Raw genomic sequence first — 13,276 nt, 5'->3', positions numbered from 1 at the left:
GATGTGGCCCTCCTGCACAACCAAAACATTTCATCTGCCTGATGTGGCAAACAAAACATAGTCGAAATCATCCACTCTAACGTGGAAGCGCAAATTCATTTCCTCATCCTTTCTGTTCAGTATCATAAATAACTGTCTACGGTGAGAAACAACATGTTTCAATAGCGGTGATTTACACCCGGAAAGGACTTTTTTCACCGGCGACACCACCTTTCCGTGTCTCGACAGTTCTTTAATCAAAAATTCATCACTGATGAAAGGAGGTACGTTTGACAACATTATCTTAGTTGATGGTAACGTGAGCGGTGAAACTTGTAAAAACAACCCATTCACCGAAACACCCTTTTCCACCACCTGCTGTGCATGTTCCACCTTCTCCACAAACAACACCACTGCCCCATTCATACGTGCAGCCGACTTTATATTCCCGTGCCCAATGATCTCACCCACCGCCAAACAAACTTCCTCCACGCTGCACGGAGAACCAGCACCCACCTTGATGCCGTTCTTCCGTGTCAGCGTGGAGAAAGACCCACCACCGACAACACCCACCATTGTTGCCGTCAGACGCCGGCAAGCCAGGCACGCCCGACGGCCACACCCCAAACAAACGAACAAAAACCCCTTAAAACGTGATAAAACTAAACACAAGAAAAAACAATTAAACAAGTAAACTAAACACCCAGAAAAACAGTAAGAAAAAGATAAAGAAAAGATATACAATCACTCTTGCTTTCACTCTTCCTCCGCTCCTCCTCACACACCCTCCTCTCACTCGAAGAAGAAGAAGAAGAAGAAGAAGAAGAAGAAGAAGAAGAAGAAGAAGAAGAAGAAGAGAAGAAGAAGAAGAAGAAGAAGAAGAAGAAGAAGAAGAAGAAGAAGAAGAAGAAGAAGAAGAAGAAGAAGAAGAAGAAGAAGAAGAAGAAGAAGAAGAAGAAGAAGAAGAAGAAGAAGAAGAAGAAGAAGAAGAAGAAGAAGAAGAAGAAGAAGAAGAAGAAGAAGAAGATTAAGGCGGGGAAGATGAAAACAGAGCACGCGGGCTCGCTTTAGCTTTTCCTTTGGAGAAGAGTTTGAGGTTCAACTAATTTTTTCCGTGTTTTCAGTGAAAATGTCTTCAGTTCAGCCTCAGAGAGTTTATCAAGCAGCAGGAAACTCCTGCTGAAGAAACATTCACAGAGTGGAAAGAAATCAACGTTAAGATGGAGGAAGAGATGGACGATCAGCGCAGACTGATGGATTTTACCCGGATACCCAAGATCATCTTGCACCGGATAGGTACGAAAAACATCTTCACGGTTTACTGATTAGTGAGGTTAAAGACAGTTTTTACAGATAAATAATCGTTGTGTTCGTAGACATATTTAAAGAATCTGCTTAAATTAAGTAAAAATAGAAAATCCCTGGAGAAATGTAACCAGGGCCTGCTAAAGTGTGGCCCCAGTTTGGACCCAGCGCTCTGATTCTAACAATTAGCATCAATGCTCAGCTAAACTGAATTATAGTCAATAGCCTGTGGAAAGTCACAAACATGTTGACTAACATGGACTTCCTCCATTCAGTTTGTTAAAATTAGTGTATAATCTAAAATGAGCCAAAATGCTAATGTTAGCCTAAATGCTGCTAGTAGCATGTGGGGCATCATTACAATGTTGTCTTACATTGACTTCCTGCATTCAGGGTCCTAAACATGGCTAATAAGTAATAAAAATAGCTAGAAGCTTATTGCAGGGAAAAGGCTGATGCTTGTGCAGCAAAGCAGAGCCCTAACCTGAGAGGAAAAGATCATGCAGGCTAATATTATTGCACTGTCTCTGAGTCGGTTTCTCTTCGCAATATTTATTAACCTATTTGTATGATTTGTTCTGTAAATTGCCATTCATATTATTTCTCAGTCTCTATCACTGAGGGATGAAGAGACTGATGTCTGGTTCTTTAGGTTCTGACGGGGTCTGCGGTTCCTCTCCTGACCCACTGTGCACCCTGAATATCGCCGACACAGTTTTTTAATTCCCCTATCAAACTTCTCTGTGATTGTTTAGCCTAGAATGTGCATCTTCCAATGTTATGTTATTTGATGTTATTGTTACAGGTCAGTTTTCTAAACTACAAAGAAATGACTGTTAGGGATGCTCCAATATGAAAAACTGGATTGATATTGATATCTGATAGTAACACTGGTGTTATAGCAGATTTACCAATATTTTATTTTATATACGTTTTTAATCCGATTACTTGATTAATCATAAGAATAATTAATAGATTACTCAGTTACTGAAATAGTTGTTTACAGCAACGCTACTATCCATCCAGTTATCACTAGAAAATATTTATTGACTTTCTCTTGTATCTTGTCACATATGCTGAGCTGACAGCGCCTCTTAATGCTCATTTGTACTCAATGCATGTCAGCTATTCTGACAGAATAACGGCTCAAATTTAAGTTAAAGAAGGTCAGTGTTAGACCCGCCCACAGCCCCGCCCTCCACTTTCATTGGGGAATTATTTTATGGTGACCTGACAGGAACTGCAACCAGGTGATAATAATGATCACAACAATCAAAAGCATATTTAGTAACTGTCTTGTCTGGCTGCTAAGTTTCCATTTTCATAATGTAAACTTAGTAAATGACTTATTAACTAACTTGTGTCTTAAATAAAACTCGTTAAATAATTTTATCATTGTACATTTTCACCTTTCATATTTAATCTTCCAAATTGTCCAATATTCATGTCAAATATTTTCAATTGGTTCATTTTGCCATTATTTTCTGCATGTGTGCGATTAACAACAATCACCCACTGCTACCAATTCTGCTGTGAATCCCAGGAAAGTAAAGGCTGAGATTTAGTGCTTTTGAACGTTTGTGTTGAGTGTGTGAGCGGAGCAATGTCTGACAATATCAGCGGTGAGGTTAAAAATTACTTTATGGTTTCCCTTTAGGCATTTTATGTCACTCTTTAATGTGATATATATCTGGTGACATATAATGGGTGCACTTCCCCTGCGCCCATTACAGGCACACAGCCCGCATCACCACCAGCGTTGGTCCACAATCCCAGTCGGATTGCGACACCTGTGTGTGGTCAGGGTACATGTCCAAAAGTCAGGTGACCTGAACATCTGACTCCTCCATGTAGGCGTCTTCTTCCTCTCTCTACATGGAGGAAGAAGATTTTATGTAATATTTGTCAGGAAGCTACTAGATTAAGCTATTGCCATCTTATTTGCTCACCTGGAGATCCTTAATATCATATTTTGACTCAAGAATAGTTCCAGTCTGGTCATTAGAATGGAGCTATGACCAGAATGAAACTAGTTCTGGTCATAGTTCCATTCTAGAACATCCAATGTTCTAGAACATAGAACGTTAACTTCTTAGTTGAGTTAATGTTCATTCTTGTAAGATTGTAATTTTAGAATAACCTAAGAAAATCCTGTTTCGATACATGAAGGCATCAAAGTGGATTTCTTGTTTGATTGACATTTAAAAAACTTTTTTTTTTTTTGTCTATTTCCCAGATCTTCCACAATGTTGTGTGTGTGAAGAAGTGGAGATTCTCAATGACACAAAACCACAGAGGAACCAACTCATCTCTCATGGCTCTGCAGAAACTGAGAACCAGAATCAGGAAGGAAGCAATTCTGAAAACCCAGGAAAAAAGAGAAAGGAAGAACAGAAACCAAAGGAGAGATATGAGAAAACCAAACAGCAGAAAGACAGAACTGATGCTGAAAAACAAAAACCGCAGAAGAAAACTCACAAAGGGCAAAAAATACATTCTTGTAAATTTGTGATAAAACCTTTTCTGGAAACAGTAACTTGAAGAGACACATGAGAATTCACACAGGAGTAAAACCTTTCACTTGTTCAACCTGTGGAAAGAGTTTCAATGAAAGAGGGACTTTAACTAAACATATGAGAATTCACACAGGTGAGAAGCCTTTCACTTGTGGGACCTGTGGAAAGAGTTTCAATGTAAAAACGGCTTTAACTCAGCATATGATAATTCACACAGGTGAAAATCCTTTCTCATGTGGGACTTGTGGAAAGAGTTACAGACAAAAAATGACTTTAACTAGGCATATGAGAATTCACACAGGTGAGAAGCCTTTCACTTGTTCAACCTGTGGAAAGAGTTTCAGTGTAAAAGCGAATTTAACTGCGCATATGAGAATTCATACAGGTGAGAAGCCTTTCTCATGTGGGACTTGTGGAAAGAGTTACAGACAAAAAACGACTTTAACTAGGCATATGAGAATTCACACAGGTGAGAAGCCTTTCATTTGTTCAACCTGTGGAAAGAGTTTCAGTGACAGAGTTACTTTAACTCGGCATATGAGAAGTCACACAGGTGAGAAGCCTTTCTGGTGTGAGACCTGTGGAAAGAGTTTCAGTGTCAGAGGGACTTTAACTCGGCATATGAGAATTCATACAGGTGAGAAGCCTTTCTCATGTGGGACCTGTGGAAAGAGTTTCAGGATGAAACAACAATTACTTAAACACATAAAGATTCATATGGATGCGAAACAGTGACGTGCGGTGAGGCTTTACGATGTATAAATACAGACACCATGTATGTTATTGGTTACTCAGAAATTTTGCTCATGCATACAACGCTGGAGGGCAGAAAGACCGTTCTTTTACACGTCATCCATAGCTGTAGTAACCAGGTGAAACTTAGAAATGTAGGTATTGTTTCGTGTTATGATCCACAGCAAAGGGAGAAACCTAAACCACTTTCTCACTCTGCATCACCCAAGCTACATGCAGACTCGTTGCAATAGCAACTGATAACAATGCCATGTTTTAGGATTTAACATAAAAAAAGAAAGAATTTTGGTCACAGAACAGAACATTGAGTTTTTTGCAGTAGTTTGTTTTAGTCTTAGTGTTTTATTAATAAATCATTGCTGTGGTAGATTAGCTAACATTTTACTTTACTGAATTCTTTAGACATACAGACTGTGGCCCACAAAATGCACATTTCATTAAAAAAAACTAAACAAAAACATTTTTTCCCATCTTACCTTTACTTATAAATTAAATCCATGCCAATTCTGCACAAAAATATCCATTCATCCAAAGCCAAGTCGATGCTCTGAATGTCTTGTACTAAGATAGACTTGAGGTCCATTTTTGTCTACCAGCTTTGTTTTTCTAAAATCAGTTTTTTGTTTTATTTCTCAGTCACATTTGTACTTAAGGTTCCCATCAGTGTCCCATTAGATACTGAAGTTAAAGAGGGGAATGTCTTCAGGAAGGTTTAATTTCTGTGGATTTCAGGTGTCTTGCAGTTCTGTGTCATGTAGTTATTGAGTTCAGCTTTTACATTGTTGACTTTTACATGTATGACTTGAAATAAAGTATTTTACATTTTAAAGCAGTGTATTATTCTTTTTTCCCATAAATTGCTGGGTTTCAGATGATGTAGCACCGATGCCTTACCATGGAGGTGGGGGTCAGAAAGTAAATGCAGCACATTTAGGCATTTTGACTTAAACATCAAAATGTCTTAAGTCTGTGCCATGTGTGGTTGTTCCAACCATTCTAATAGAGAGAAAGAAAAACTTTATCTTTGTGTTTTGAAGGTAGTCGGTCACAAGGAAGTTAATTTAGAAAAAAACACCTAAAAATAGAAAAGTGGATCAACAATCTACAGCTAAAACCAGGAGGTGCAGGAAGTAATAATGCCGGAGTTTGCAGTGCCACTTTTCTAACATCGTTTAAATTGTATTTTCAGATATTTTATTGGATGGTAACTTAGAAAGACAAGCATTCATATGCAGGCACATGCAGAGGGGGTCTGGAGAGGGCTTGAGCCCTGCCCCTTTTACCCTTGATGCCCCCAGAGCCCTTTTTGAGTTTATTTTTGTTTTCAACTTGAGTCTTTTGTGTCAGGAGGCCTTCTTGTGCCTCTAAATATAACACCTAGCAAAACTAATGAGTCTGGCTGCCCTTGGTCTAATTATGAGGATTCCCAGTCCTTCTGCCTCCACGTTGTTCAGACACCGGGTCCGTGGCGAGGAAGAGGGGCTGAACTGTGACCTCTAACAGTCAACTTTTGGGCAATAATTTTTTTTTTCTAACGTACACTTGTGAATAAAAACATAGGTCTGATGTTGAAGTTATAAAACCAGTTTCTATTTATATTTTGTAATAATGTCTGGAGGGCCCCTACCAGCAGCTACTGGGTCTCTTTGTTTACCTTGATATCTCAGCCTTATAATTCTAGATCTCAGAGGTGCTGAAATCAAATTAATGACATGTGAGAAGTTAACTGTTTATACATGAAGGTTTTCCTGATTTACTATTTGTTTCAAACAGGTTTTATTTCAGTCTCTATGTTTATGTAAATCGATTCTGTCACAGTCTTTGACTAAACAGAAAAATAGAAAAAGACCATCATTATGATACTTTATCATCTAAAATTATAGAAAGGTTTCAATGATTTTTTTTTCTGAAATTCAATCCACATCATCAAACCATTTTGTAAGCAGAAAATTTATTTAAAACCATGTCAAAGAAATGCATCCATTTCTCCAAATCATTAAAATAAAAATATGTACAAAGGATAAAAACACAATAAAGACTCCAAAATTTCAGAAGTCTAAATCTCAAAGCATTCAAACTCATTGTTTGTTAGACAATCTCTCCCTCAGTCTCATTCAGTAAAATGGAAATATAAAACTGGAAGAATAAAATTTTTAAGAATTTCAGCTAAATATCCAGATTAAAATGCTTTGTAAGCAAAACCTGCTACATTTAAGAATTTAAGTCGGTTGCAATTACTCCACTTCCAAACAGCAACTTACTGAGAATCTTGAGGTTCACATTGTGCCATCAAACCTGTGCGAGTTCTCATGTGAACAGTTACATTATTTAGAGTGAACCTTTTTCTAATGAATCTACAAAATAAAAGCTTCCAACCCGTGTGAATCTTCATGTGATGACTTAAACTGGATCTATACACAAAACATTTTCCTCACTTTTCACTAAGGGTGCAGACATGACATGGTGAGCTGGTCTAATAGTCAAACCTCACAGCGGAGAACAGAACAGTGGCTGAGGTCAATAACATTGAGGAATCAGATCAGCTTCACATGCATATATCTGCTGCTCACCAATGTCCCAAAATTTAGAAAATCAACATTTATTAATCAGCCAGCTGATAAATCAATGCACAGCTACTTCTCACCAGTGTGAATTCTGTTGTGAGAAGTTAAGTTGTGTTGTGAGTGAAACCTTTTCCACAAATCCCACATGAGAAAGGTTTCTCACCTGTGTGAGATCTCATGTGAACAGTTAAACTTTTTTTATGAGGGAAAACATTTTCCACAGGCCTCACATGAGAATGGCTTCTCACCTGTGTGAATTCTGTTGTGAGAAGTTAAGTTGTTTTTTTGAGTGAAACTTCTTCCACAAATCCCACATGAGAAAGGTTTCTCACCTGTGTGAGATCTCATGTGAACAGTTAAACTTTGCTTTTGAGTGAAACTTTTCCACAGGTCTCACATGAGAAAGGTTTCTCACCGGTGTGAACTCTGATGTGATTAACTAAATGAGATTTCTTCTGAAAACATTTTCCACAGGTCTCACATGAGAAAGGATTCTCACCTGTATGAATCGTCATATGAGGAAGTAACTGACATTTAGACACAAAATTTTTTCCACAGATTGTGCATGTGTAAGATTTCTCACCAAAGAAAATTCTCTTGTGTCTGTTTAAAGAGTCGTTTAGATGGAAACATTTTCCACAAGCTGCACAAGTGAACGGTTTTCACCTGTATGAATTCTCATGTGATTATTTAAACGACTCTTGTAAGGGTAACTTTTTCCACAGGTGGAACATTTGAAAGGTTTCTTAGCTGTATGAGTTTTTATGTGATTCATCAAGGAACTATTTTGAGAAAAGGTTTCATCACAAATTTTACAGGAATATAGATTTTGTTCTGGTTGAGCTTTCATGTGCGTTTCTTGTTCTGAAGTCTCTGTTGAGTTTTTCTGCTGTTTGTTCAAAATGTCATCGGTTTCCTGTTTCATCACAAGATGCTCTTCATCCTGACTGATGGAAAGTTGCTCCTCTTCCTCTTTGATCTGCAGAGGTTCTGGTTCTTCTTGATCCAGTTTCATCTGCAGAGGTTCTGGTTCCTCTTGATCCAGTTTCATCTGCAGAGGTTCTGGTTCCTCTTGTTCCAGTTTCATCTGCAGAGGTTCTGGTTCCTCTTGATCCAGTTTCATCTGCAGAGGTTCTGGTTCCTCTTGTTCCCGTTTTATCTGCAGAGGTTCTGGTTCCTCTTGTTCCAGTTTCATCTGCAGAGGTTCTGGTTCCTCTTGTTCCTGTTTCATCTGCAGAGGTTCTGGTTCCTCTTGTTCCAGTTTTATCTGCAGAGGTTCTGGTTCCTCTTGATCCAGTTTCATCTGCAGAGGTTCTGGTTCCTCTTGATCCAGTTTCATCTGCAGAGGTTCTGGTTCCTCTTGTTCCCGTTTTATCTGCAGAGGTTCTGGTTCCTCTTGATCCCGTTTCATCTGCAGAGGTTCTGGTTCCTCTTGATCCTGTTTCATCTGCAGAGGTTCTGGTTCCTCTTGTTCCAGTTTTATCTGCAGAGGTTCTGGATGATCTTGATCTGAAGTGAAGTTTCTCTCTGGGTTTCTGAGCTCATTTAGATCCTCCTCCTCTTTGCACACACTGCCTTGTGGGAAATCTGGAAAAAAAAGTCAAAATGTGAGGTCACACAATGAACCCATCAGTTTAATTAACTAAAACTAAAATGAAAATGTTCTTCATCAGGGGGCGTGCTGTGGTAGCACAACCCACGTTTGGAGGCCTTCAATCCTCCACACGGCCGTCACGGGTTTGATTTCCGGACCCGATGATATTTGCCGCATTTCTTTCCTTACTACATTCCTGTCAGCCTTCTTTCTTATAAGGGACACTAGAGCCCACAGAAACCCCCAGGAGAGGAAAATGTAATTCTCAGCAAAACATTACAAAATGAAATCTCTTCCATCGTCTTTCAGAGAGATTGTTATTTACCTTATTTAGAATAAACAATGTCTGCATGTGGTTAATAATTTTACCAGCAATTAAACTTAGTGCCGTCAAATGTGCCAACATTTGGAAATATGCAGTCTGGCTAGCTGACGTTAACTCCCCTTCAAGATTCGCTTCTCGCCAACAGGGACGTTACACCATATTCTGTGACCACTGCACATTGTGACTGTAGGAGGCGCTGTTGCAGGTTTACATCATACTTTGCTATTCTTATGGACACAGAATATGATGGCGCTTATCAAATAATGGTCCCACACTGTAACTTACAGTAAAGTACTAAATATTTAAACTGAACCATCTCTATTAACTCTGCTTGCTAAGTCAAATCTGACCATTAGTATTATGACATTTCTTTTTAGTTAAATGAAACGGCCCTTTAAATAGCTTTACATAGTGTTATAATCAAGACCACCTAAGCAAAGACCAAGACCAGCCGCCACATGACTATAAAATGTGAAATATTAGCAAAAGTGCTAATCAAATTGGTCTGAAAGATCCACATTCCCATAAAAACAAATCAATTTAACCAATATTATCAATTCACACTCTTTGTTCTACTTTGCTCTGTGCTACAATCCATGGAAGTCTCATGCCAACCCTAAAAGTTAACACCCTGGGCGGTTGCCCATATTGCTCATATCAGAAACCACCACTGTCTGCACTATTAAACATAGCAATTAAGGCAATGCACTAGTGGTAAACAACGCTCCATCATGAACACAGACCAAGGAGCAACAAGCAGAAATAACCAAACACTGTGACAGTTCTCACTTTTCTCCTGCTGCATGAAGCCAGGCAGCACAGAACTATCACAGAGCAATGAGCATGCTCTGTGTGCTCTGGTTTTATTGATTCACCAATTAAATTAATATCAATGTATACAATCAATTAAAATAATGACAGCTACTGCAGCTGTTTCGTACCTATCCGGTGCAAGATGATCTTGGGTATCCGGGTAAAATCCATCAGTCTGCGCTCATCGTCCATCTCTTCCTCCATCTTAACGTTGATTTCTTTCCACTCTGTGAATGTTTCTTCAGCAGGAGTTTCCTGCTGCTTGATAAACTCTCTGAGGCTGAACTGAAGACATTTTCACTGAAAACACGGAAACATTTAACTAAACTGCAAAAGTGTCTTTAAGAGGAAAAGTAAAGCCAGACATTTGCTCTGTTTTTATTTTTCACGTGTTTCACTGTTGATGTGCTGAAGAAACTGGAAGTGATTATTAGTTTGGCTTTAAATTTTCTTCTTCTTCTTCTTGTTGTGTTTATTGGCGGTTGGCAACAAACGTTGAGTAGCATTACCGCCACCTAGGGGTATGGAGTGTGGCTCATGTTGGTCTAACGCTTTCTCTGTATATATATACCTATATATATTCATACATACACCTACACACAAAAAAAGAAAAAACATATTTATATTTATACCTACACATACATACTTACATCCATATTTATATTCTCATCACTATCATCCATACATGAACTCTTATGTCTACTCTATCAAATTCTACTGAATATCTTAGTTTTCTTTAAAAATCGAATAAACTATTTGTATATGTTTGCTCTCAAAACTCTTCCTCAAAATATCTATTAAATTAAATTTTTCCTTAATACTTTCAAACTCTTTTTTCAAATATCTCCTCTCTCTTTCATATTATCACATTCTAGAATAACATGTTCTACTGTTTCCCATTCTCCACAATACTCACATTTACCAGTTTCATGCTTTTGAATTCTAAAAAGTGAGTAAAGTCCTGTATGCCCAAATCTTATCCTTGTTATCACTCTTTCCTCTTTTCTATTTCTTCTTCCCTTTCTTCTTTCTCCTACCATCTTCTGAATCTTATAATACCATCTTCCTGTTATTTCTTCATCCCACCTTTCCTGCCACTTTTCCGTCAGTTTTTCCTTAACTATACTCTTTCCTTCAGCTTTACTTGTTTTAACTTTAATGCTAATTGGATTTTGAATTGCCCCTTTTGCTAATTTATCTGCCCTCTCGTTTCCTTCTGTTCCAATATGTGCTGGAACCCATACAAAATTAACTATCACCCCCATATTTTTATTCTATATAATGTGTGAAATATTTCTAATAAAATGTCCATTCTACTATCCGATTGCTTGTTTTTAATACTTAATAATGCAGATCTTGAATCTGAACAGATTATTGTTTTTAATGGTTTTATCTCTTCTACCCATTGTAAAGACAATAGAATTGCCATCATTTCTCCTGTGTTCACTGATAATCCGTCTGTAATTCGTTTTCCTATTCTTATATTGAATTCTGGTACTACAAACGCTATACCTACTTTTCCAGTTATTTTGATGCATCTGTATAGATTTGAATATACTGATAGTAATTGTTTAAAAGTACCTGCACTGAACTACTATCAATGATGAAAGATTTATCCTGTTTCTTATCCATTATTGTCATATCTACTGTTGCTTCTGGTAGAATCCATGGTGGTTTTACTGATGTTGGTGTTGTATGACTAATTTCCAGACTACTCATGTTAAATTTTTATTTTATTTTCAATTGTCCATCCAAGACTCCCCATTTCTTTTGTTTCTTTTTCCCAACATGGTTTTAAAATTTCCCTAGCCGGATGATCAATATTATTGCTTTGCAAATTTAACCAATAATTTAATTCCAACCTTAATCTTAATTTTAATGGCATTTCTCCCATCTCTACTTCCATTGCTGCTCTTGGTGTGGTTTTAAATGCTCCAGAACATAATCTTAATGCTTGATGTTGTATTACATCTAATTAACCAAATGTACTTTTGCTGCTGAACTGTAAACAATACAACCAAAATCTATATTAGCTCTTATCATACCTGTATAAAACTGTCTCAAAGATTGCCTATCTGCTCCCCAATCATTGCCAGCCAAGCATCTCAAAATATTTAAGATTTTCTTACTTTTATCGACAACTTTCTGAATATGTACATTCCATTTTAGTTTATCATCAAACCATACTCCTAAAAATTTTATACACTTTATATAGTCTAATCTTTATATAGTCTTTATATAGTCTAATTCTTGACTATATAATTTTAATTTTACTTCCCGTTTATTTTTTTCCTAGTAAATATCATTACTTTTGTTTTTTCAACTGAAAACTTAAATCCCCATTGCCATGCCCATCTCTCTAGCTCATTTATAACATCTTGTAATTTTTTAACAATAAAACCTAAATTTTTCCCTCTTTCCAAACCGCTCCATCATCCGCAAAGAGTGAACATCCCATTTCTTTATCAATACCTTAAAAATATCATTTATCATAATAGAGAACAATAACGGACTTATTATACTCCCCTGTGGTGTTCCATTTTCTACTCTATATACTCCTGATGTTACTTCACCGATTCTAACTTGAATTTTCCTATTTAGTAAAAAGTCTTTAATCCATTGATATATCGTTCCTTTAATGCCCAACCTATATAATTTAATTAATAATCCCTCTACCCACATCATATCATACGCTTTTTCTATATCAAAAAATATTGCCACCACATTTTCTTTATTTACTTGTGCCTTTCTAATTTCATGCTCTAGACATATTGTTGGATCATTAGTTCTCCTCCCTTTTCGAAATCCACTTTGATAATTTACTATATACCCTTACTATTTAAATAATATACTAGTCTATTGTTAATCATTTTTTCCATTATTTTACATAAGTTTGATGTTAAAGCTATTGGCCTATAATTTTCTGGTTTTGATTGATCTTTCCCTGGTTTAGCTATTGGTACTATAATTGATTCTTTCCATTCCATTGGTAATTTCCCCTCCTCCCAAATTTTATTATATAATTTCAATATTATCTCTTTAGATTTTTCACTGAGCTGACTTATCATTCTATACCATATTATCTTTACTGGTGCTGTATTTTTAAGTTTTGTAAATGAAGAGTTCAATTCAGCTTTTGTAAATTCAACATTTAACAAGTTATTTGCTTCTTCTTCATTCTGCAACACATCTTTATATTTGAGTTTTGTATTTTCTCTTCCTTTTCTACCCTCCTCACTAATATTATCTGAACTGTGGATTTTACTGAATGTTCTTGCCAATATTTCTGCTTTATCTTCATCTTTAATTATATTTATATTATCTACTTTTAATATAGGATATTCAAATTCTCTTTTAATGCCATTCATTCTTCTAATCATTCTCCAAATTTTTTCTATTTTTGTTTCCTTCCCTATTGTGCTACAAA

The 13,276-nt window shown here is 36.8% G+C and overlaps 1 protein-coding gene across 1 annotated transcript in view; it reads left to right on the top strand.

Moving 5' to 3' along the window:
- Positions 1 to 4,013: 4,013 nt before the first annotated feature.
- The window catches only part of LOC129351298 (gastrula zinc finger protein XlCGF26.1-like), a gene marked incomplete at both ends in the record, with an annotated part of 29,606 nt that continues 20,343 nt past the window's right edge, over positions 4,014 to 13,276 (top strand). Inside the window, one exon of the mRNA XM_055020190.1 lies at positions 4,014 to 4,437. Coding sequence (XP_054876165.1) covers positions 4,014 to 4,437 — 424 coding nt within the window. The remainder of the gene's footprint in view (positions 4,438 to 13,276) is intronic.

Source organism: Poeciliopsis prolifica, unplaced genomic scaffold (genome assembly GCF_027474105.1).
Source record: "Poeciliopsis prolifica strain line A6 unplaced genomic scaffold, Auburn_PproV2 SCAFFOLD066, whole genome shotgun sequence".
Classification (NCBI taxonomy): Eukaryota; Metazoa; Chordata; class Actinopteri; order Cyprinodontiformes; family Poeciliidae; genus Poeciliopsis; species Poeciliopsis prolifica.
The sequence above is the reverse complement of the archived record's forward strand: the minus strand, read 5'-3'. Positions and strand labels throughout refer to the sequence as shown.